The following is a 27,073-nucleotide window of genomic DNA, read 5'->3' as shown; positions in this document are numbered from 1 at the left end:
GTCCTTCATTAGTTACTTGCCTGGCTAAGTTGGCACAGCTACTTAGCCAGTTGTGGTGAAAATTCATGTTTTCATTTTATTTTTTGACCAGTACTTGAGCTAGAGACAACATGAAAAATAAGCCAGAGTGCTGTGCAGGAGCAGTGATAACTGTCCAGTTTAACTGTGGTGGAATGATGGGGTTGCAGTTCTAGGCAGCTTGTATTGATCGAACTCAGCTTCTGGCTATTCTTAAAGCTTCCTGGAGAAGACTTGCTAAAATGATATGTGCTGTAAGGAAGATTGATCTGGAGCCTCTGGGTGTGGTTTCTCCCTGTAACAAATTGTGTTTCCTTATTCTCTACATGTAAACACCTTTTTCAGGACACATACTGGTAAACTGGAAATTTAAATCAAGAAATCCAGTGGGTTTAGTAGAGTTGTTTCCAGATGACTCTCTTATTGTTCATCTTTTTCAGCAAAAACAATTCCAAGTTTTTATTATAATAGAACATTCGTGAATGGAGAGGGAGTGACATACATTCAAATCTCATGATTAACGTGTGAATAATTAGTGGTAAGCTAATATCTGAGGCTTCTCATTTCTGCATAACAGGAGGCTCCGTATGGTGGCTGTAAGGCTGTATAATATTTAAACCATAAGAACTCTCTGTCCATAATTGAACTGTTTTCAGTGGCTTTACATTATATTATTCATTTTATTCTTAAATCTGTAAAGTAATAAGGTTAGATGGTTAAATATCAACAGGAGAGAGAAAATGGAGACTAGTCATAGGTGAGCTGAAACCAGTAGCTTAATTCAAAAGGAATGAAGCAATGAGACCATGTATGTGGCTTTGAGATCAGTTTTTATTAAAAAGTTGTATAAATCTGCTATTTTTAACCTATTTTATGAGTGATTTAGATCTATGTGGTGGAAATAAAGATGTGGTTATTTTTTAAAGATATTTGAGGGGGCAATAATAGAAATATAGGCTTACTAGTTCCTATGTGGCACTGAATTAATACTGTATTTAAAAAGTACTTTTGCATAACTGGTGTAAATGACTATATTCTTAATTATGAAATAGCATGATTTTTTAGATATAGTGTGTACCCTGCACAGAGCTAAATAGATATAGCACTGCAATTTCCTATTAACTACACACACTTATGAGTTGCAGGTCTTTTCACTGTGATCTAATTAAAATAGAAAAAAAATTGTTAACATAGCATCATATATGTGTATGTATATCTTATTATAGATACTTCAAAAGATCCATAAGTACTCTTTTGTTTACTTGTACTTTTCCAAAGGGATTGCCAGTTGGAAAAATTGCACACATTATATTGTAGTAATAGCTCATATAAGACAACATAAGAGTCATTATCAAGATAAATCATCTTATGTCTGTTACCTTGGTCTTACTTGTTCTGCCTGAGTGGGTTAAGCAGACAGGAAAGGTGGCGTTTGAATTTTGATTAGAAATTGAGCCTATCTAAGGTAGTCAGGTATTCCCTCTATTGTCTTTGATTTCCTTAAATTCAAATTTGAATGTAATTACAAGGATTTTTAAAGATAAGCATTTAAGAACCAGTAAAGGTTAGCTAAGTTGTAGCCACTTCAGATATAAAATCTGTTTTCTCCCTCTACAAAGCAAGTATCTTATAATAGAGATGGAGAGTTTGCAGATTATTTCTGCTTAGGAATAATCACATTTTAGCTGAGGTGACTTATGCCTTAATAATGAGTAGTAATATGTGAAGTTATTGACTCCTGAAAAACTTGTGAAATTCTATCACATATGCACATTAAACATAGTACAATTTAGTGAACAGAAAATGACAGTAATGAAAGATCACCTTTTATTAAATGAAAAAAGTATAGTACAATTTAGTGACAGTAATGAAAATAGGTCATTTTTTATTAAATGAAAAAAATTGTTGGTAGTCATAATAGAAATACAAAGATGTAAAGTTAATTTTGTGTACTGTTCCCTGGTGGCTCCACTTGTGGTTAAGTGGGACTCTCACGGAATCAGAGCTTTCCTAACTCTGCATCTCTCTTTTGCCTTCTTTTTTAGAATTTCTAAAAATTGCTAGTATTGACTGTGATTTAAGTTTCAATTTCTGTTTCTTCTCAATCTGCCAGATATATTAAGAAACAAAAATTCCTGGCAACAGGAAGTAAATAATGAGAGAGAAAAGAGTTGAAGACACAGATAATCTGCAACTAGGGTAATCTAACCCAGGATGACTTGATATTATAAGAGTATTAAATGATCTCATGTATAAAGTGAAAGATAGACATTTTGAAATATTACTATTACCTTCTTTTTTTCTCCTTTTATGTTAGAAGGAAAAGAAGATAACATTCTAAAAGTTGTCCATAAACTAAGTCACCTCAAATATTTTAGACGGAGGTAGGATAGACGGCCAGGTGCCATGGCTCACGCCTGTAATCCCAACACTTTGGGAGGCCAAGGCGGGCAAATCTCTTGAGACCAGGAGTGCAAGACCAGCCTGGCCAACATGGAGAAATCCCGCCTCTACTAAAATTACAAAAAGTTAGCCAGATATGGTAGTGTGTGCCTGTAGTTCCAGCTTTTCGGGAAGCTGAGGTAGGAGAATCACTTGAACCCAGGAGGAGGAGGTTGCTGTGTGCCAAGATTGTGCCACTATACTCCATCTGGGCAACACAGCAAGACTTCATCTCAAAAAAAAAAAAAACACAAAGGAAAGGTAGGAGAGAAATTATAAAAATAAAACATTATGCATTAGAGCTGATAAGCCCAGTATTAATCTGAAACCCAGTTATTAAGTAACAAAATCAAAGAAAATGCTGGTTTAGTGATGAGACAGTTAATTCCTTCTTTCTTGAGTTGATTCCTAGTTTTCTAGGTAGGTGGTGGCCTGTAGGTGGTGATAAGATGAGATTGGAATAATGTGTAATAGATAACTGTTCCCTTAAGGCTAAGCAGGGAAGTCAGCAGTCTAGTGGTTTCCATACAAATTAATGAAACTCACTTATACCAGGAATTGGAAAAGAGAGGTGATGGTGAAAAATCAGATGAGGAAAATGAAGACAAAGAAGGAAGCAAAGAGAAAAGTAAAGAAGGTGAGGATGATGACGATGATGATGCTGCAGAACAGGAGGAATATGATGAAGAAGACCAAGAAGAGGTAATGGTTCATTTGGGGATGGTAGCAAAATTAATAAGCTTATCTAATAAGGAATCAGATATAGTATGTATTAAAGTCAACAAACAGAAACCAAGATGATGGGAAACAGAAGTATATTATTATCAATGGCATTGATTCCTTGTTGTCCAGAGAACTATTATAGCATTGAAATTATAATGATGTCAAATTGAATATAGGAGATAAAAATAACTTGATTGGCAACTTTGTAAATATAAATCTACAAGATAAGGAAATTGATCAGATTACTGCAATTAAGATTTAACAACATAAAAATTTATTTGGGCCGGTGGCGGTGGCTCAAGCCTGTAATCCCAGCACTTTGGGAGGCTGAGGCGGGTGGATCACGAGGTTAAGAGATCGAGACCATCCTGGTCAACATGATGAAACCCCGTCTCTACTAAAAATACAAAAAATTAGCTGGGCATGGTGGTGCGTGCCTGTAATCCCAGCTACTCGGGAGGCTGAGGCAGGAGAATTGCCTGAACCCAGGAGGCGGAGGTTGCGGTGAGCCAAGATCGCACCATTGTACTCCAGCCTGGGTAACAAGAGCAAAACTCTGTCTCAAAAAAAAAAAAAAAAAATTTATTTAAGTCAGAAATTTAGGTAATGGAGGGCTTAACCACATACGTCTAGAGGAGAATCCCTGCAGTGTGTTTCAAATTCCCAAGTGCCTGTGAACACTACTATCAGAGAAGATTGACAGTTTAACCTCAGCTATCTGACTGAGTCAGGACTCTGTGTTTTGGATTTGGGATGTCTAACTTTTAGAAGGAAATGCGCATAGTACATTTAGAATTAGCTGAAGCCAGTCAGGTATTTTTGAGCAGGGTAACTTTGCAGACCACGGCCTCTTCGGGACTTTGTAGACACCTCAGACGGTAACCCTAAGCAGAGAGTTTCTTCTCCATTCTGGTGACCTTTGTCTTCCACTCCATTTCAGCCTCTTACATCACATTCTGAAATTTTGCTTCTCCTAAAACTGTTCCAACTATGAAATCTTTACTGTATTTATTTGGCATTAAACTTGATATTCTTTTCAGATTTATATTGGTTTAAACAGAGAAATAGGAATACATTTTTATCTGTTTCCAAGTGTTTAGCCAGCTGCTAACCTCATTTCTTAAATAATTCGCTTTCCTCATTGATTTTGAAATTCTTGTATCAGCTATTACATTCCCATTTCTACTTCTGTTCTCTGTTCCACTGATCTATTTTGAACCAACACTAAGCTGTTCCAGTTAGTAGAAGCTTCTGATTATTCGTTAATATTCACAGGGTATGTCTTCCCTGCTACCCTTTTTCCCACAATTTTCCTGAATATTCTGTCTATTCTTTTCAGGTAAATTTTAAGTCTAAACATTTAAAAATTAAATATATCACGTTTGTGGTATGTCACATTTGTTGCCAGCTTTCTTTTCAGATCATTCATGTTTTTATTTCCATTGCTCTCTGACATGATTGAGATGGTCAGTAATTCTGATCATCTCTTTCCCCTTTATTGGTTCTCTGTTTTACTTTTCTTTTCTAAGAAACTCAGACCCTTGCTCATCTTTCATCCTCTTTTTTGCCATTGTTCTTGTCTCTTGTCCTCCCAGTGCACACTCTAGACCAAAGCCAGCTTTGATCATTTCTACTCTCTACCTCTTCTCCCTTTCAAAGCTGACTTATTGAGCATTTCTTGGGAATCACAGAAATTGATGCCCCTCCAAAAACACCGGCCCCATTTTGCTGGCTAACATGTTTCTATTCTCTTTTTAAGTCAGCTCTCTACAGCAATTATTTTAGATCATCTTATTTTCTCTCGTTTACTACCTTTTCTTTCACTCTTAGCAGGTGATAGTACCTTCATACAGGAAATGAAGTCATCAAGAGGAAACTATTAATTTCATGTCCTCTGCCATCAAACTCATTGTCTTCTCTCCTCCTTCTCCTCTTTTTTTTTATCAAGGGAAGAAATCCCCTTTACCCTATTTGGGACTAGCGGTCCTATCCTTTTTTGGAACCATAGTTCTCAGGTCATTTCCCTTTCCATATTTTAACTTCTTTTTCTGCCCGTCTCTTACATTCATGGATTAAAACATGATCATTTCCCATTGCAAAATATGTTGTCCTTATTCTCCCTCATGCTGTCTCTTGGAAAGCTTCTTTAGCTGTCGTCACTTGCTCATTTCCACCTCCCCCACCATTAGCTCTTTTCTTTTTTTTTTTTGAGACGGAGTTTCGCTCTTGTTACCCAGGCGGGAGTGCAGTGGTGCGATCTCGGCTCACCACAATCTCTGCCTCCTGGGTTCAGGCAATTCTCCTGCCTCAGCCTCCTGAGTAGCTGGGATTACAGGCCCGTGCCACCGTGCCCAGCTAATTTTTTGTATTTTTAGTAGAGACGGGGTTTCACCATGTTGACCAGGATGGTCTCGATCTCTTGACCTCGTGATCCACCCACTTCGGCCTCCCAAAGTGCTGGGATTACAGGCGTGAGCCACCGCGCCCAGCCAGCTCTTTTCAACCTTAGTTTCACCTCCATGCTATTCAAATTATTGCTTTTGACAAATAGAAGTAGCTTCAAGAAAGAAACTATTGCTACCATACTCACTATAGACAAATTTTAGCCTTTATGTTACTTAGCTTTTCTGCAGCATTTAATTAACACTTCTGACAGCTCTATTATTAAAATATTATTTCCTGGCCAGGCACAGTGGTTCACACTGTAATCCCAGCACTTTGGGAGACTCAGGCAGGTGGATCATGAGGTCAGGAGTTCGAAACCAGTCTGGTCAACATGGTGAAACCCTGTCTCTACTGAAAATGCAAAAATTAGCCAGGTGTGATGGCAGGCACCTGTAATTCCAATTACTCAGGAGGCTAAGGTCAGAGAATCCCTTGAACCCAGGAAGCGGAGGTTGCAGTGAGCCGAGATCATGCCATACTGCACTCCAGCCTGGGTGACAGAGTGAGACTACATCTCAAACAAAAACAGATAGATAGATAGATACATAGATAGATAGATAGATAGATAGATAGATAGATATGTATGTACGTATGTATATGTGTAATTTCCTTTATTTAAATTCAACAATTTATGGCAATTATATGAATCTTCTATATGCCAGGCATTGTGCTAATTGTCAGGCATTTTGCTAATTGTCAAGTCATAGACAAACATGGTTGTTTCCCTTCATATTTGTTACATAATGCTCCTCGTTTTTCTCCTATTTCTGGTACATGTTTGTGGTCTCTTGAGTTCATCTCTTTCTAATCTTTAAATGTCAGTATTCTTCAGAGTTCTTCCCTTGGGCTTCTTTTTCTACTATAATCTCTCTAATTGATTGTATACTTCCCCATAGTTACCCTGTGTAAATGTACGACTCCTCAGTTCTTTTTCATTCAACCTATAGTAAGTGTACACTCAGTATATGCTTGGAATTGTAGTAGGTAAGGGGAATATGAAGATAAGATGCAGTTCTCCTCTCAGGGAAATTACTAGAGAGACAAGAAAGGTGACAGTTAAAATACAGTGAATAATGCTATGATATAGTAGTACAGGATGCTATAGCAGCACATAAGAGATGCTGTGGGCACTCCAAAGTCTATTTTAGGAATATCAAAATGATATTGCAAAGAAGACAATTTAGGAGCTCTGAAGAGCTAATCACATCAAGATAGGAACATGGAATGGAGGGGACAGTTGGCAGGTAGAAAAAAGAACATGGAGAGAAGCTTGCAGGTGATGAGACTGTAACATCTTGATTTAACTGACCAGATAAATCAGTATGGCTGGACTAGAGAGTGTAAGTGGGCTTATGTTGAGAGATGAAACTGGAGAGATAGCAGGTCATTAAGGACTTTGAATGTCAAGCTGAGGAATTTCTATCCTGAGCACTGTGGGGAGTATTGAGGGGTTTTAAATAGTGGAATGGTGTAATCATACTTATATTTTAGAAAGCTCAGTTGATTTGAATGGAAGAGCCAAGGTTGGGTCATATTAGAAAGCTTGTTGCTGTAAACGAGAGGTTTTCAGTACCCTTGAAGGGATATTTGGTAGTGTCTGGAGATATATTTGGTTGTCACACTGCCATGGGGGCAGTAGGGTGGTGATGCTATAGGTTCTAGTTTGTATGGCCAGTGTTCTAGACACCACTGGCATTTGCAGTGCTCTGTTGACAATGTCTGCTGGTATTAAGTGAGTCGAAACCATATCTGTGTTGAAATTAAGATCTCCTCTAACAAAAACAACAAACGATGGGATTCTAGTAGTTTTAGAATTCTTCATTGAGCCTTAGCAGAATATTAAACACTAGTGGGTTTATTATAATGTTTCATTTAAAACAAAAACAAAAAAACAACCAAAAAAACCTTCCTACTTTAATAGAGAAATGTGTGTTCTGCATGTATAGCTGAGTGAGATATGGAAAGGAGATATTCTTTAATACCTTTCTACATTTAAAATTATTTCTCTCTGCTCCTTTTGGCAATTATTAACTAAAATTTGTGGTAATTAATTTACCCAGTGTATTGAGGATTTGATGAGCATTTTCTTTTGAAGAATAAAATGGGCAAATTATCTGTGTAATGCCTATTTGTAAAATCAAGGAAATAAAGACTTTTACTTCTTCGATCTTTTGAATGTTGTAATTGAAGAACACAAGGGCTCAAGTGAGAGCCTAGAAACCATTTAAGCCATTTCACTACTGAAACTACTTTATAGGTTTCACTACTTTATACCTGTATCAAGATTACTAACATCACACAATTACCTAATCTGAATCATTTAAACAGAACTTGGAAAAGGTACACATGTCTAAAACTAAAGTGACATATGCTTGATTTGGAATATTAGAGTATCCCTTCCTTATTCATCTCCACTTTATGTACAAATCGGCTTTTATTTCCACACAAGTGTTCTTGCCAAATAGCTCCTTTACAAGGTGACCTCATTTGAACTCTCAGCCATGCCACCCTTCCGTTACACAGGCCCCAGGAGTCAGCCAGGTTTCTAGGTATTGCCAAATTTTTTGGTTCAGAAAAGCCAGGCCTACATTCTGGAGATGGGAATGGTCTTATTAGCTGGATGTAGAAACTTACAGTATCTAGGAAAGAAAAGGTAATGAAATACTATCTAAATAATGCATGTTACCTTTCTTGCATTATGTAAATATATGAAAAATCCCACTATCCGGATACTAAAAAAAGAAATCTTTGGAAAAATAATAAAATTGATAGGAGACTATCTTTTGAGAATAATCTGTATTTCTTACTATAGATAGTAGAGATGTGGAGATTAATCTCTTATTATAGCAGATCTCAATCAAGGGCAAAAATGTAGTAACTAGCAAAAGAAACACCCATATGGTCTTATCACTCAGCCTTAACAATGATCAATTCATAGCTAATCTTTCAACCACTCATTCATCTACCCAGTCCCTCCCTGTTCACCCACCCCCATTCCTCATGTGCCTTGGATTATAAAGAAAATCCTAGACATTATGTCATTTTATCCACGAATATTTCAGTATGGGTCCAAAAATAAGGGCTCTTTAACAACATCACAGTATCATTATAACACCCTATACATTATAATTATAAGAAATATAATTCCTTAATTTCGTCAACTATCAAGCCAGTATTGAATTTTCTTGGTTGTCTCAAAAAGTTTTTTGTTTGTTTCAAACAGAATCCAAATACAATCCATGCATTGCAACTGATTAATAACTCTTAGGCTTAATTTATGCCCAAAATGGATTTTTTATTGCAAGATACTGGAAGCCCAGAAAAATAAATAAGAAAGTGAGATTTTGAATTTTTGGTAGAAAGCACAGATATTATCTGAGGTATTTACATCGGTGATAGTTTTATTCAGCCACAAGAAAAAGAAATTAAGAAGCCTTAGATAGAATATAATATAGGCATCTTAATATAGGCATCTTTTAGATTTGCTTTGGTATCATGAGGCCTTTTTTTAGGGGGATGAGGGGAAGCAAAAATCTCTCTGGCTTATGCTTAGTTATGCTTTGTGACTAAAAATCTCAGTACTGGTGTAGTCTAATGGATGTTAATGTAAACTGGCTTTGTTTCTTGAGTGTCTGCATTTTGTAGGTTAAGTGTTTAGTGGTTTAGCTAACTAAACTATGTATCATCCTAGTAAGCTGTAATGTGTTAGTAGCTATTTTATCCTACCAAGATGGTATGTGCAACGCTTCATGTTCTCTTAGCCTGGGAAGAGTAGGAGGTGGTGGTCTTAAGGAAGAAAGCGGCACAGCTAAACACAAATGAAAACTGTTGTGTTTTTGAAGCAGATAAAAGCAGAGACTTTTAAGCCTGGTGTATTTTCTTACTACTCATTCATTATAATGTTTACAAAGGAATATATCATTTCACTTAGGAAAATGACTACATTAATTCATACTTTGAAGATGGAGATGACTTTGGCGCAGACAGTGATGACAACATGGATGAAGCAACCTATTAGGCATGAAATTTTTAAAAAAATATTTTTATGATGCCGCTTCTGAACATTTGGACAGACTTATTTCTGATAAGGTATAAGTATTTATGTTTTTGTTTTTTTGGACAAGTAGTTGTCACCAAAATATTCAAAACCACTTTGAGTTTACATACTAGTTACCTTACAAATTAGTCCCTGATACTCTTGACATTCCTTCTAAACACCTCTGCCATCTCTCTTATGTACTCTCGTGGATTTTTTCGTATTTGAATATGAATGTGCCTAAAGAATTTATGCTCTCTTAATCTATGTATACATACTTGAAGAAATCATTCTTGCTTAACTGCTGATCTTTTATAAAATTATTGCTAGTCATAATGAATTTCTATAACCTGAAAGTTGATATAACAGCACATGGAGCACTTTAAAAACAAAGAAACTTGAAAATAATTTTGGTTTTTACTTTTACATAGTATGTTCTAGACTACTGCATTTTGACTACATAAACCTACCTGAGCTCTTACAAGTGCAGAATTGTGAGATAGAGGTTTTGTGATGGAAAACATACACACAGGGAAAAATACCAAACTGAGCAATATCAAGTTCAGAGCTCACATCTTAGCCAGTACAAAGAAACTTTCACATAGGGTGAATATTATAAATACTTGAATTTGGCACTCACTTGATACTGTATGATATATAAATTAATCATGTCACTGTAATAATTTGGACATCTTCAAATAGTTGGGCTTATGAAAAACTTGACTAAGACACTTTATTTTGTCCTTTATGTAAGTGTGAAATAAGTTCTGGTCATATAAATATCACTGTAGAATGCATGTGTGTGAACTTTATGAAGTATGGTGGCCTTTTATGTTTCAGAGTACTCAAGTTGTACATTTGATTTATATAAATGCAGAATGAACTCAGGTCATTTTGAAATTAAGATTTTTTTTGTCTAACTTTAAATCTAGCTCCCCCAACTTTATATACTTTTGGGGGGAAAAATGCCTAAAAACCTTCACCTACAAAGACTCTCACAAATGCCAAAGATTTTCAAGGAAATTCATATTATATATTTGAAAAAATGATTTATCAACGTTATCTACCAAAAGAAATTATTTTTTCCCTTTGGGAAGATATCATTAACCTGAAATGTGAGAATCTGATCCCTAGATTCTATTTCTACCTGTACTATTAAACTCAACCTTGAAACTGAGCGTGGTTGTTTATGTGCCTTAGTTTCTTCACTCGTACACAATTTCCTATAAAAGTTGTTTAAACACCAACCAAAATTTACTATATGTAGTTATTCTCTTTAAAGATGACTTCTTAATTTACATTTGGTTCTCATCCTCTAAAAATTTATAGTTTGCGAAGTAACTGAAAACACAATTTTGAGAAACATGTTTTCCTCACAAAATATAATCTGATTTTCCTATCTTGTATTCACGCAGAAAATTGGAGAAAATGTGTATTGTCTTGTGCCATTTTGCAACATGAGTTTCTCAGGAAAAAGATCACTTTCAATGGCAATACTTTCTTAAATAATTCAACATGGGTGTGAGTACCTATCTTATTAGTGTAGTGTTATATTAACCATTTGTGAATTATTTTTAATGGAAGTTGTAAAACAAATTTAAGGTTCCAAATGGAATACATGAATAAAATAAACCTGAGAATAGAAAACACACATAAAGTTGTCATTTGGGGTTAATTAACATAGGTGTTTTATTCTCTCACTACCTTAGTCCAGAACTAAAGATTCTCAGAAATCTTATCAATATTTTTCTGTTTACCTACTTATTAAAAATCTTCAGATAACCACTTGACCAGGCAAATACACTGAAGGTAATTTCTTTTTTTTACCTTTGAATTTGTCATGACCATTTTAGTCTTGCAGATAGCAGGGCAGCCCCTTGGGTCACCAGCCATCCCCTTTAAGAGCCTTCTTTTTACAATGTTAAAGTTAATTATGAGAACAAGCAGTATTTGCAGGTTGCTTTACCAGCATGAATATCATTCTCCTGGCTTAAAATCTGAGACTGTGAAATTATTCCATAGGAAAGTGAATTTTATTTTGCAGAGATAGCCTCTTAGATAAAAGTAGTTGTTGAAGTGTCTTTAAAATTGCTATCATGAGCAAAACTGTTTGGTTACTATAATGCTTATTTTTCTGTATTTGTTTACACACATTCTTATGAAATTGTGTTCCTTTGTTTTATAGTAAGATGTTTTATTTTGAACTTATTTAAATGTATAGAGAAAACTAATTTGTTAATACAGATCTTACCTAGTAACTATTGAGCAGTAACTATTACAAATATTCTTGAATAAACTATCACCACAAACAACAAAACTCTGGGTAATGATTATATAAAAAGGTTGTGAACTGGGCATGCTGGTCTGCGCCTATAGTCCGAGCTACTCAGGAGGCTGAGCCCAGGAGGTTGAGGCTTCAGGTGAGCCAAGGTGGTTAAATGAGACACATACACACACACAAATTTGTGATAACAAACTTAAGAGATTTGGCAGGCAATATAATTTAGTGTGATCATTTGTATTTGGGCCGACTTATACTGGATACCAGGGAATGTTAAGACATTCAGATTCTTGTTAAATCTACTTCACTACCTTCACATGTACAGTGTCAATGGCTTTGCTTTTACATGGTTAAAATCTCAAGCCCATGTGATGGCATGTGCCTGTAGTCCCAGCTACTCGGGAGGCTGAGCTGGGAAGATCAGTTGGCCCCAGGAGTTCAAGACTGTAGTGAACCATCATGCCACTGCACTCCAGCCTGGGCAACAGACCAAGACCCTGTCTCAAAAACAAAATTAAAAAACAAAACCTCTGTAGTAAAAATTTCCATTTTATTAAAAACATAATTTTAAGGTCAAATGCATTTAAAAATGGAAAAGAAAACCACAGGGATTATACAAATTCCTCCATTAAATAAATAAAAGCTCCAAAGAACCTTCTCAATTTTTCTGCTAATAATCTTTTAAACAGTATTGTTGAGGTTTTGTGTTTTACAATAAATTAAAATTTACGTATAAATAGAGCAGGTTATGATCTGTAGATAATGACTCATCTACAACTTCATAGCAATTCCTAGACCACATGTTACCAGATCTTACCCTGAGAAAAATCCCCTAAAGAACATTCATCTAAAATGTTTTATCTATGTCTTACAAATAATCCAGGGTATTTTGCTTCGCTGTAGCAAGTGGGAAATCTGAATTGGTAAACCTCTGTCAATCTGTTCTATCTTACATAATATCCCTATTATCCCTATATTAGATAGTTTGAAAGTGGCGGAGAAAAGGTTTGCTTTATTCAATTAAATTCACTAGCTTCCATTCCAGATTGAATAATAAAAACTTTATTACATGTTGCAGATCTTTCAAAATATGAAAAATAAGGGGCAAGAAACTTTAAAAACTGGTTTTACAGATGTACATGCTAATACAAGATTTATAGGTTTTTGCATACATAAAAATTAAAGCATTCAGATATTTCCATGATCTAACAGTACGATATGCACATACGTGGAAGAAACTGATTACCTGAGCAACATTTTTGTAACTCAAATTAAGAATGAATCCTATCAGTGCACCATTTAAATACAGACTTTAAAAAACTCCACCTTTACCGTGTAACACTGACTGGATCCTTTACTCATATTTCCAAAACTAACTGTATCCTTCATATTTCCAACTAGATAATTTTAGAAGTAGATACTTTAAAAAAGAACTAAGTAGTGGTTCATTTAAAGAACTCTTCAGGGCACTGAACCAAGCTGGTAGAACCCAGAAAAAGAAAAGCTGTAAATAAGTCCTTTGGAGAAGATAATTTAACATGAGTCTTCTGATTTTTAATGTGGCCAGCCGAGTCTGTAACCATTTTAACGTATCTTTGAAAACATGAACCCCATAACTTTCTAGAGTGGGGCGACAAAAAATTTTAACACAGACTTCATAAAACTATCGGCTTTTTCTTTATTTGCTAACTCCCAAATTTTAAGTGAACCAAATGCAATGATTCTGTTGTTACTTTTACACTGCATACAAGTGCACATGTGCACGTAGACACACACACAGACACACATCTAAAGCTGCAAATTCAAATAAGCGTGTGAACACAAAATCTACAATGTTAAACAGTAACTGTGCTTGTTAATTAGTTATACAAGATAATTTGCATTTGATACCAACTTACATTAGTACCTTTTAGAAACTAAAATTATTCCACATGTATTCAATGCTTGGAAAATTCTTTTCAAAACCTTAGAACCATAATTCAATATGTAACCTTTATATAGAATTACATGTAATACAAATTATATTCAATAATTCAAAAATATATAATTTAAATATAGAAAAAAACCTGCCTGATTGTGTTATCAGGATGTATATTTCCTTTGAAAAGGATACTCTACAAAACAAATGATTTTTAATCAACAAGTACACAGCACACCTTATTCATTTTTTAAAAATAAATTATGGGCTGGGCGCGGTGGCTCAAGCCTGTAATCCCAGCACTCTGGGAGGCCGAGGCGGGTGGATCACGAGGTCAAGAGATCGAGACCATCCTGGTCAACATGGTGAAAAACCGTCTCCACTAAAAATACAAAAAATTAGCTGGGCATGGTGGTGCGTGCCTGTAATCCCAGCTACTCAGGAGGCTGAGGCAGGAGAATTGCCTGAACCCAGGAGGCAGAGGTTGCGGTGAGCCGAGATTGCGCCATTGCACTCCAGCTTGGGTAATAAGCGCAAAACTCCGTCTCAAAAAATAAAATAAAATAAAAAAATAAATTATGTATTTTGGAAATCGAACTCATAACAATTTCAAAGTACAATGAGCAAAAAAGGACTCAGACTATAATTTCATCAACTTGATGTAAACAAAGTTCTTCAAATGACACCTGGCCTGTTTACCCTAAAATAATCTGCATTTTCTTCCGTAAAACCTCATTTTTCAGCAGGCTTAATAAATACAATGTAAACTGGCCAGTTAACACTGAGCATAAATTATATCACACTCTTCAAGATGATGAAGGCACGTTAAAACAATTTTTAAATGATTAATTTACTACAAGAATCAATTTGCAACTTCCCTATTAAACACTTTTCAGTAATTGTCTAAGTCTAGTATCTGCAAGGGCTTTAATGTTTGACTCTTCTTTTCCTGAAAGTATATAAAACTATTTGCCTTAAATAATTTATTTATTTATGCCACTTTGTATCAAGATTGAAATTTGAAATATATAAAATGACTGATCAAAAGCTTGAAACATCAACAATTAGGAAATAATGCCCAGAAAATGAGGTGGAGGTGTTATTATATATCTTAATTATATACTTTATTATATACAAAACAGGCAATCCAGACTCCACCAAATCTCATTTCTATTGAAGAATCATTCTGGTTACATTTTTAAAACACATACTTCTAAAGATTAAATGATGGAATCAGTATGCAAATGCTTCTTACTTAGTCAGACTGTAGCTGACTCAACAGATCTTAAAAAGAGGCATATTACACCCTTTCAAGCAATCTATACACCTTTGGCCTTTGTTTCCCAATTTGATGCTATATATATAGTTCAGGAAAAAATTCTAAATTGGATATTTTCTCTCTGAAAAACAGAGGTTAAGGGATTACTAAATGATTTGTCGGTCACTGCTAATACAAAAGACCTCCCTCTACCCGTTTTTGCTTAATGAACCATTTTCTTCAACAGACCTCAGAGGCAGTTTTGACCCAATTATTTGTGCTTTGATGGTCAAAGTGGAGACAAATTTGTATAGCCTGTGTAACGAATCTTATTGGACCATCTGAAATAATGCTTACTTTTAATTCTAAAACTTGTATTTAAAAAAACAGTAAGGCATTAAATGTAATTAAGGCATGTTACTATATGTAACAGCAATGATTTATCACAGTAAGAAATTATTTCCTAAATAATGTCAATAGATATAAGTTTAACATATTTTTCATCATCGAAACTATAAAAGTACTTTCAGATATCAGAGGCAAATATAATCACTTTAAAAACAGGTACACAGAGGTGAGGTTAAAGGGTCTGTCCTGGAGAAACCATTCTTAAGACAAAAATTACTGTTAGGTCTTTGCCTAGTCCAGTGTTCTACTGAATTCCCAACCATAACACATTATTTAGGGGTCTTCAAAATATTTCATTTCTTGGCCTCTGTTGTAGAAATTATAATTTACCTTCCCCTCTTCGTACATATGCTTTCACAGCACATGTGCTAAGTGTTATTTTTTAAAAGTTTCAAAGTGGTATGTTAGGTATGCTACCATGAATAATTTTAGAATCAAACATTCTTGCAACTGAATATTTTGGGGGTTCATAGTAAATTTTTTTCAATTGCAGTCATCTGATGCTATCATTCTGCATCATAAATTTAATAATAAACTCTTTAAAAATTACTTCAAAAAATAAAATTTAAGCATACATCTTAAGAAAAATGATATATCTTCCAAGTTAAGAATTTCCTAAATACATGTTTAAATTCACTTCTGCTTGAAACACTGACACACCAGATTTATGGATCAACTGCTCTTAACATGAACAACTAGTTGCTCAAGACTTTTCAAAGTATAAAACCCTTTTGTTAAAAACAAAAGCATCCTCAATCTCTCTAAATTCTGCCTTTGGAGTGATTATTGGATATAATTGATTCACCACATTCCAGATGCACGTGATCACTAACATTTGATTATAAGCTAATTGCTATGTTTCACGTTGAGCAGCAGGTGACTGAGAATCTTGACTATACAGTTTATGATCATCTTGTTGGCCAAAGTGTATTCCTTTAGTTGGGGCAATTCCGTTTTCCATTTCTCTCTGCTGTGATGGTGGTGTGATTTTTGAATGTAAATGTGAAGAATCCACTGTTGAATGATGACTAACATCCACTTTAGCTAAAATTTCATAATACAATAAATAAAACACTGGTGTTATTATACCTACTATCAACATTATCACTACAGCTGTCCACCACCCTATTCCCCAGTCTGCTCCATAATAGGGATCTTTATGTTGAGTGTTTTTGTTATCAGGTTCAAAACGTATTTGTTGTGCGGTTAAGGCCGATACGACCTCATTGAGGTTCTCTCTCTTATTGTCTGTACACTTTACTATTTGTTCTATGTCTCGGTCTACTTCTTTTAAAAAGCTACCAGCTGAGTCACTGTAAGAAAGAGAATCATTAGCTGGCAAAAGTTCCTGTTGTTCAGAAGAGTATTGAACCGATGAATGATGTGAAGTCTGTCTTCCTTTTGGAGGACAAAGTGTTTCAGTCAAGGAACTGAACTTTTTTACTGGAATTTTGATAGACCTAAGGGCAAAAAAGTCTTGATCACTGATGAGATTGTTAACTCTCTTGATATCTGCTACCTGTAGGAAAAAAAAAAAAAGGCAACATACAACTGAATTCTAAGTCAAAATAAAAGTAGCAATACTCATTCATCCCAGTTACTTTTGGAGGGAAAAAAAGTTGAATTCAATTAGTAGTATTACGTTACACCCGGAGAGATTTTCATTTTATTTGTAGATGAGAATTCTACACCACTTTAGATCTACCACTCTTAGGAAATCACCAACTACTTTTTACTACCACCCATATATATTAGTAACACTAGTTAATGCTATTTAAGTAGATTCTAGAATCCTTTGCTGTTTCCCTTTGTGCATCATGCATAAATACCACAGTCCTTATGTTTGGAAACAATTTGTGAAGGAAGGATTATGAGCAGTTATATTTATTTCAATTCGAAATATGGAATATAGACAAATGCTATCCAACTAAAACTACCATATTTTATCAAAATTAAGATGCCATAACTCTAAGATGCAGCATTATTTTATGTATATTTAGGGGGAAAAAAAGCTTCACCAAAAACTGAAGATGCCACCATTCCAATTTTAAAGATGCTAAAATGCATGGAAAAGTATACCTTAGAATTCAAAAAATTGGTAATTTATCCCCCTCACTTCTGAAGCCATTTCCCCCCAAAACTTCTCAGTGTAAGTGCATTATTCAACTACTTTCAAAATTACTCATTTTTATAAGCTTTATATATTACATATTCCTCTACCCGTTTATATATCCCATCCACTGTGAGATAACTTGTCTGTATATCCTATTCCATTGTGTTGGGGGAAGAGGAATGTTTGTCAAATTACCAATTGGTATGTCAGGCTCTCCCACCATCTATTAGTCCCATTCATTTCCATCAATGCTTTAATCTAAGATCTAATCATGCATCGCCTAATTGATGTCAGAGAGATAAAGTGGGTCTAGTATGAAGCTTAGATTTCTGGTTGGTCAACTTGATGGATGATGGCATTCACTGAATAAATGGAATACTATGGAGGGTAAGGAGAGAGAAGATGAATGCAGATTTTAGACATGCTGACTTTGAGGTGCTTGAGATATACAAGTGGAAGATGTTCAGGACAGAGTTGTAAATATATGTCTGAAACTCAAGAATGATCTCTGCTACAGATACAGATTTGTGGACTATCAGCAAAAATGTAATTGAAGTTGGCTGGGCCTGGTGGCTCATGTCTGTAATCCCAACACTTTGGGAGGCCGAGGCAAATGGATCACCTGAGGTCAGAAATTCGAGACCGGTCTGGCCAACAGGTTTAGTAGAAACCCTGTCTCTACTAAAAATACAAAAATTAGCCAGGCATGGTGGCGCATGCCTGTAGTCCCAGCTACTCGGGAGGGCAGGAGAATCACTGGAACCCAGGAGGCAGAGGTGGCAGTAAGCCAAGACTGTGCTACTGCACTCCAGTCTGGGCAACAGAGTAAGACTGTCTCAAAAAAAAAAAAAAGGTAATTGAAGTCAAAGAGTAAACAGAGTCACCAGAAATCGCCTGGGAGAAAAAAATCAACAGGAAGATCCCTAAGGAACGCCAACATTTGATGGGTATGCCAAGTAACAGAAACCCACAAGGAGATTAAGAATGGCCAGGAAGGGAATATACAAGAGTGGTTAAAAGCATGGATAACTGGGTTTGAAGCATGACTGTGATACTTTCTAGCTGTATCACCTGGGGCAAGCTGTTTAACCTCTTTGCCATTCAGATTCCATACCTGCAATAGGGCAGTAGTAATACTACCTACATTTAGGGTTGAAGTGAACATTAATGATTTAAATTTTGTAGGACACTCAGAACAGTGATATACAGTATATTATATAAAAGTTAGCTATTATTAAATGTTAATAGTAGGAAAACCAGAAACCTGAAAAGTCAAGGTGGTCAAGTCGAGAGGGTTCTTTAGGAGGGAGTAGTGAACAGAATCAACTGTAGATTGGTGATCAACTACAATGAAGACTAAAAGAAGTCAAGCTGGAAAAATTCTCTTGGAGTGTATGTGTAAGAGGATTAGAAGGAAAGGGTTGAACAATAAAGATGAAAGAGTAAAAAAAAAAAGGGTGTTTTATCATCTTACTACCTTCACACTGTTTTGTCTTACAGCAAATGAAGATTCACTGAAAACTCCAAAGTTTGACCCCATTGTCTTTAAATGCTCTTTTGCTTAGTATTGTGTACTCTTACTTCTTAATTTTTTTTGGAATTAGTGTTTTCAAGGTTTAGTATTTACCTAAGTTGTCTCTCTGAATATCCATATAATGATTTCTATGCTATTCTAATTTCCTTTGTTGCATTCAAGATTCCAACCTTGGTGGACTTTTTATTCTCATCACAGTTGTATCACTGACATATTTTTAATAATTCTTAAGATTATTTCTAAGTGGAATATACCACTATTTATGGTATTTTAAAAATGATAAATCCTTTTATAATTTTTTTCTGTTGCTTATGCTACCATCAAAAAGGAGCATTGCTTATCTTAACTGATTCTGTTGATCACCTTTCCCACTATAGTGGCTGATATCATTTGGATATGTGTCCCCACCCAAAGCTCATTTCATCTTGTAAACTCCAATGCTGCAGATGGGGCTTAGGCAGGTGATTGGATCATGGGGATGGATTTCCCCCTTGATACTGTCCTGAGTTCTTGTAAGATCTGGTTGTTTAAAAGTGTGTGGAACCTCCTCCCTCACTTGCTGTTCCTCCTGCTCCAGCCATGTGAAAATGCCTGCTCTGGCTTTGCCTTCCATTATGAGTAAAAATTGAGGCCTCCCCAGAAGCAGATGCTGCCTGCTTTCTGTATAACCTGCAGAACCATGAGCCAGTTAAATCTCTTTTCTTATAAAATACCCAGTCTCAAGTGTTTTATAGCAATGCAAGCACAGACTAATACAGTGACCAGTGCCATCTCTCCTCTAATGTTAAGCTAAGCACTTTTCATCATTGTCATTTCACATAAGCAATCAGCTGATATATCCTGTGATTTTTCCCAATATATTTTTAAACACTTCTTTTCTATCCTTATCATAAACATTTTAGTCTAAGTCCCAATCTTCTTTATTATTCCAGTAATCTCTTTATTGGATCCCCTTCAATTCATCAGCAGGCCCCTCGCTATTCTGTATCACTCCTATTAAATCCCTAAATTGTGTTCTCTTACTATATAGATCAAACTTTTCCATTCTGTATCACTCCTGTTAAAACCTTACAATTGTGTTCTCTTACTGTATGGATCAAACTTTTCCTCAGGGTCTCAAAGCACTTCATCCCAAACAGTCTGTACCACTCATTTCTGAAATATCTATGAAAATTCCCTTTGTTACCATATTTCCTCCTTGAAATCTTCACACCACTGAACACATTTTTCCTTTGCACCTCACTGGAAAAATGACTTTATTTTTGAGATGGGGGTCTCACTCTGTGGCCCAAGCTGGAGTGCAGTATTGTGATCTTGGCTCACTGCAACCTCCGCCTCCCGGGTTCAAGCAATTCTCCTGCCTCAGCCTCCCGAGTAGCTGGGATTACAGGAATGTGTCACCGCGCCCAGTTAATTTTTTTGTATTTTTTAGTAGAGATGGGGCTTCACAATGTTGGCCAGGTTGGTCTCAAACTCTGGAACACAGGTGATCCACCTGCCTCAGCCTCCCAAAGTGCTGGGATTACAGGCGTAAGCCACCGCACCCAGCCAGAAATATGACCTATTTTTAATTATTCAGATGGTATGTCACATTCCCCTAAGAGAATTTTCTAGGTTCATTAAAAGAAAGTTAATGTCTTTCTCTTATAAAACTACTGAATCACACTTCTCTTGGATCTGTACCTTGACGTTTTTAGCCTTGTCTTTGATTTCAAAGTTTATTCCACTATCTACCTTCTGTGACATATTCTGTAATTTATTTCTCAATGGTCTTATTTCTCTACAAAACATTTACTCATGTTTATTTGCATTTAGAAATAAACTTAGCTATCTTCTGATTTAATAACAGCAGGAATCGGTGTTGCCTTACATGAGCAAGGTAGGAGGAAAAAAACTACCCAGCTCTTAAACCACATCAAAAAATTCAGTAGTTGTAAATGTAGAAAAAACACAACCTCATGACCATAATTTTTTTAGGATGCAATATAAATTTATATATATGTTTATATAATATAAACTTATAGACGTGTGGTCCTATTGCAGAGAAGTATTACAGATAGTCAATAAAAGGGTTTTCAATTATAAAAATAGTTTATATCATGAAAAATTTGGGAGGAAGATGAAATTAATGAGAAAAAGGAATAATATAAAATCTCATGCTATTAATAAAACAGCTCTCATACATACACACACTTTACACTTTTTTGTTAAATTCAGATTTCAGGTAGCAAATCCAAGTGGTATTTAGAATTCTGAGGATGCATTTACAGAGCACTCTAAAAGTCTTATTTTTAAATGTCAATACTGACAACATTCTGAAAATTATACCCTTTGTAACTATTTTAAGTTATGAGGAAGAATTTAAGAAGTTTGCTTAAAAATGTGCAAGGAGGTACAGGTACATAGTACCTATATTTCAAAATTCTGTTGGGAGTATGAAAGCAAAAAGTTCAAAAACATTTGTTTTAGCCATTTTCCATATCAGTGAATTTGAGGCCTTAGGAGGATATAAAAATATCCTGCTGGCCGGGTGCAGTGGCTGACACCTGTAATCCCAGCACTTTGGGAAGCCAAGGTGGGTGGATCACGAGGTCAGAAGTTCGAGAACAGCCTGACCAAAAACAGTGAAACCCCGTCTCTACTAAAAATACAAAAACTAGCCATGCCTGGTGGCACACACCTGTAATCTCACCTACTCAGGAAGCTGAGGAAGGAGAATTGCTTGAACCTGGGAGGCAAAGGTTCCAGTGAACCAAGAGCACACCACTGCACTCCAGCCTGGACGACAGGGTGAGACTTCATCTCAAAAAAGCGAAACAAAATATACACACACACACACCCACACACACCCACAGACACACACTGCTAAGGCCTTAGGATGGACATAATGACACAGATAGAAAATGGGTCCAAATAGAGTACAGTATCTATTAAAATTAAAAATACACCTTTCGGTTCACGCCTGTAATGCCAGCACTTTGGGAGGCCCAAGGCGGGCAGATCATGAGGTCAGGAATTCAAGACCAGATTGGCCAATGTGGTGAAACCCCATCTCTACTAAGAAATAACAAAAATTAGCTGGGCGTGGTGGCTCGTGCCTGTAATCCCAGCTACTTGGGAGGCTGAGGCAGGAGAATTGCTTGAACCTAGACCTGGGAGGCGGAGGTTGCAGTGAGCCAAGACTGTGTCACTGCACTCCAGCCTAGGCTACAGAGTGAGACTCTTATCTCAAAAAAAAATTTCTTCTTATCTAGCAATCCCACTTTTGGGATTTATCCCACAGAAATAAAGATACCACCATTTAAAGATATAGTTGTGATGATATTCGCCACACAAGGTAAAACACCAAGAAAATCCTAAGCATCAATTAATAGGGCAATGGCTTAAATATATTGGAACATTAATAATATGGACATTATATAACTATTTAAGATAATGAGTTAGCTCTATAAGGCTTTGAGGGATGGTCATAAGGGTGTCCATGATACACTAAATAATGAAAAATGCAAGTTGCAGAATAATATGCGTAATAAAACCACTTTTAAAAACAGAGGACTAACTCCCCAAGTATGTACATATAAATAAATACTTATTAGCACAAAATAAGGTACAGAAAAATGCTAAAGTAATTATTTCAAGAAATTGGGGCATCAAAAAGCTTTTCCCGACATATTTCCACATTTTCTTACCATTTGAATAAGATGATAAAATAGTTAAGTGTTTTTCAACACTGAAATTTGTGGATTTGGAAATACAGAGAAATTGAAGTATTCACTTAAAATTTTAAAAAGTAAACATCTACAAATGTGACACAGATTTCTATGCAAAGAATAAGAGCAAAAAATGGAGAAAGGAATAAACAAGGTAAAAAATGACATGGAATTTAGTTCAATGTGGGTAAACAAATAATTTAATCTGGATTGCATTAAAACTTACCGTACAACAGTACTGAAGAGCTATTGCATTTAATGTATCTCCTTCTTGTATATCTTTTGTTAATACGATAATGTCATCAAGTCTATCTCTTGATGTACTTCTTCGGAATTTCTCTTTTCCTCTGGATCGAAGCTCATATACTTCAGCATCCTCCTCCAACATATCACTGTCTGAACAATTTCCAAATGCATGTACTTGACCACTCGACTGAACTCCTGGAAGAGGAAAACTACGATTCTGATGCCTCCCTGCCATAATGTTAAAATCTGGAGGGGGAAAAGGAAAAGCAGAGAAAATTTTGGAATGTAGCTGATCTAACTGACTGATTTGCATGCATCGTACATTCAGGACACAATCTTTTGTTTTTGTTTTAATGGTTTTAGTTATTTAAACGTTTAGGTTCAAGGTTTTTTGTTTTTTGAGATGGAATTTCACTATTGTTACCCAGACTGGAGTGCAATGGCATCATCTCGGCTCACCGCAACCTCTGCCTCCTGGGTTCAGGCAATTCTCCTGCCTCAGCCTCCCGAGTAGCTGAGACTACAGGCACGCACCACCATGTCCAGCTAATTTTTGTATTTTTAGTAGAGACGGGATTTCGCCTTGTTGACCAGGATGGTCTCGATTTCTTGACCTCATGATCCACCTGCCTCGGCCTCCCAAAGTGCTGGGAATATAGGCGTTAGCCACCGCGCCTGGCCCTTGTTTTATTTTTTTGAGATGGAGTCTCACTCTGTCACCCAGGCTGGAGGGCAGTGGTGCAATCTCAGCTCACTGCAACCTCTGGCTCCCAGGTTCAAGTGATTCTCCTGCCTCAGTCTACCGAGTAGCTGGGATTACAGGCGCCCAACACCACGCCTGGCTAATTTTTGTATTTTTAGTAGATACAGGGTTTCACCGTGTTGGCCAGGCTGGTCTTGAGCTCTTAATGTCAGGTGATCCACCTGCCTTGGCCTCCCAAACTGCTGGGATTACAGGCGTGACATGAAGCCACAAATGGAAAATTCCACACCTGACATTTTAGATTTCAGATTAGGAATGCTAAACCCGTACGGGTATTCTGGTGATATGCTTAGGTACCCTGAACACATTATTTTTTTCACTCTATTAATGGTATGTCATAGTTTTTTTGTTTTGTTTTGCTGTTAAGTACTTATGTGTAAGTGTAAGAAAATGATTGCTTATTAGTAGCATATAATTCAGAGTTAGAAATGCTTGTGATGCCAAACAACCACAGATTTTCCACAAGCGTGGCTGAAATAGTGACACTTTGCTTATGGTTCCAGGTACAAAAACTTTGGTGCACAAATTATATAAAATTCCCTTCCAGCTATGTGTATAAGGTGAATATGAAACACAGATTTCGTGTTCAGATGGGTCCCATCCCCAATATATCTCATTATGTATATGCAAACATTCCAAAATCCAAAGAAATCTGCAACACTTCTGATCTCAAGCATTTCAGGTAAGGAAAACTCAACCTGTACTCTCTATGTAGGCATGTACTTACCATAAAATGTTTTGAAACTATTTAATATAGTTGAATCCAACCCTTAAAAACCAGTTTCTAATGGCAATATTATAATGCTTTAAAAACTCAAGAGTTCCTACTAAGATAACACAGATAACTAATATGTTAAGGAGATTATTTCAACTGTTCCCTGAAGTGCTACATTACTTATTACCAAGAACTAGGACTCCTAACTTGACAGTTATGAAACTAAAGAAAACTATCACATTTTATATCTCAAAGGCAGTTTTGAAGTCATGATCACATTTTTTCCTCCAAGGATAATGGTTTTATTTCCACTCATTTCTTTTCATTTTTCTTTTTTTTGAGATGGGAGTCTCGCTCTTGTCACCCAGGCTGGTGTGCAATGGTGCGATCTTGGCTCACTGCAACCTCTGCCTCATGGGTTCAAGCGATTCTCCTGCCTCAGCCTCCAGAGTAGCTGTGATTGCAGGCACCTGCCCCCATGCTCAGCTAATTCTTTTATTTTTAGTAGAGATGGGGTTTCACCATGCTGGCCAAACTAGTCTAACTCCTGACCTCAGATGATCCGCCCACCTCAGCCTCCCAAAGTGTTGGGATTACAGGCGTGAGCCACCACGCCCAGCTCCTAGTCTTTTTTTAATCTTGTGTCTTTAATCTAGGGAATGTCTGTGCATCCTGTGGATTCCAGGCAAATTTTATACATGGGTATATTTTTCTGGGGAGAATATTACTTCATACTCTCAAAAGACATCCATAATCAAAAAATGTAAGACTCAATATACAGCAATTTACACGTGGCTATACCGACCTACTTATGCTGTCCCTTTAGACACTTTCTCCCTAATAATTTGTTCTTAACAACTTCAAAAACTGGCTTAGTTTTTGCTAAAACTTAGCTTAGTACAAGCTAACTGAAAATCACTAAGCAATGGCCCAAAGCCATTTTAGATACTGATTTATATCAACCTCTCTCCACGATATATTTCTAAATAATAATTTAAAGGTAAGAATTTCACCTGTCTCACTATCTCTCCACTCCCCTTTATAATGAAATGCGGGCAGCTGACTATCATATTACAAAACTGGGTATTCTGAATGATCAAGAACTGGCGGTGTCTCTAACCGAAGTGAACAAACTGACCCAGGCAATCACTCTAGTCAACTACTCAGATATTAGAAAGTACATAATATATAAGTCATCTGGCTCAATCCTATTCACTTGTCTTAATTCTTTTAGTGCAGGAAAAAGGCAGAACTCCCTCTTCAGAAACCTGGAACAAGCTTGCACGCTAGATTACAAGAGGCCACAAAACAGTGTTAAAGCATTCATCAGCTCATTCTGTAACTGAAAATGGTTTCCCAAACATCTTCGTACTGTAGAAAGGTGCTGCTGGATGTTTTGCCTTGACCCTCTTTAAGCAGGGAGCAATAAGAGGGTCACAGGGCACAAACCAGAGCTGCACCGGGACACAATCAAAGGCACCTTATCCGCTGCCAGGGCCTATTTCGTTTTTTAAAACTTAACTTCCTCCCCAAAACATTCCACACGTCAAGTTTTTCTTTCCCTGCTATCAGAGACGATTACGTCTCAGATTCTTCTGTCACAGCATGACACTTGAACGATATGAAAGATGTCGTCAGCTAATGTTTCATGCGAACATAAAGTTGTGGTAGAAATGCAGTGTTTGAGTGGGAAATGAGCTGTCCCGGTTATCCAGCAGGTAGGCATCCTTCCTCTGAGCCTCCGTCTCCCCGACAGTGTAACAAGGGGGCCTGGTGGGGTTGGTCTGGAAGTTTTTCCCTGCCTTAGGGGTGTCCTCCACGCGGGCCGAGCGCCGCCCCGCTGCCCCCACCTCACCTGTGGCCGACGGCTCCGTGCCTTCTCCAGTGAGAACGCAGCTGGGGTCCAACCCCGCCCGCCAGGACCAGGCCACCCTCACCTCCTGCCACCATCTTTACCTGTCCCGTTAGCAGGGGGCACTCAGCAAGGATACTGCTATCAGTTCCGCCGCCGCCGCTGTCCCAAGCAAGTTCATAGCCGAGCCTCCGCTTTTGGCTGACCCGGTCCGCCTCCGCCTCTGCCTCTGCCGCCAACGTCTCCGCCTTCCGGGCCGTACGCCGCCGCCACGTCCGCAAACCTGCGGTGCGTCATTGCGTCAAGTGGGCGGAGGTGGGAAGGGGCGGGGGAGGAGGCGCAGGGCAAGCCGAGAACAGGGGAGTCCAGCCGCAGGTCCACGCCCCGCACGCAAGCGCGGGGACTTCGCTATGGCCTGGGGGCGGGTCCAACTCCCAGCCCCGCCCTTGACTCCTTTCCATCTCCCCAGACGCCTCACTCCTCGCGGGAAGGATCTGCTAGACAAGTCAGCGGAACGAGCCCGCGATCCCCGGCGACCTGCTGGCTACGCCTTTGTCCATGGTGCTGGCAGAGACTGTTGGGGGCGCACTGAGGACGAGGCGTGGCTGAGG

At 37.1% G+C, this 27,073-nt stretch overlaps 2 protein-coding genes across 4 annotated transcripts in view; one reads left to right on the top strand and one right to left on the bottom strand.

The window, feature by feature from the left end:
• Window positions 1-11,981, top strand: part of POLR3G (RNA polymerase III subunit G) — a 39,242-nt gene extending 27,261 nt beyond the window's left edge. For both annotated transcript variants that reach the window (XM_008991808.5, XM_008991807.5), the window contains exons 7-8: window positions 3,016-3,162; window positions 9,560-11,981. In XM_008991808.5, the coding sequence (XP_008990056.1) occupies window positions 3,016-3,162; window positions 9,560-9,646 (234 nt within the window). In that variant the 3' untranslated portion in view covers window positions 9,647-11,981. The remainder of the gene's footprint in view (window positions 1-3,015; window positions 3,163-9,559) is intronic.
• A 1,003-nt stretch (window positions 11,982-12,984) lies between these two features.
• Window positions 12,985-26,708, bottom strand: LYSMD3 (LysM domain containing 3). 2 transcript variants are annotated; one of them, XM_078365877.1, is made up of 4 exons: window positions 26,567-26,708; window position 26,017; window positions 23,113-23,378; window positions 12,985-17,048 (listed from the first exon to the last, which is right to left on the bottom strand). In XM_078365877.1, exons 3-4 carry the CDS (start codon window positions 23,365-23,367, stop codon window positions 16,383-16,385), a joined length of 921 nt encoding a protein of 306 aa, XP_078222003.1. In that variant the 5' UTR covers window positions 23,368-23,378; window position 26,017; window positions 26,567-26,708; the 3' UTR covers window positions 12,985-16,382. The 2 variants fall into 2 exon arrangements, with proteins under 2 accessions (XP_078222003.1, XP_008990053.1); XM_008991805.5 differs by lacking the exon at window position 26,017.
• Between the last annotated feature and the right edge of the window lie 365 nt (window positions 26,709-27,073).

This window comes from Callithrix jacchus, chromosome 2 (assembly GCF_049354715.1).
Source record: "Callithrix jacchus isolate 240 chromosome 2, calJac240_pri, whole genome shotgun sequence".
Lineage (NCBI taxonomy): Eukaryota > Metazoa > Chordata > Mammalia > Primates > Cebidae > Callithrix > Callithrix jacchus.
This window is presented reverse-complemented; position numbering and strand designations above follow the sequence as displayed.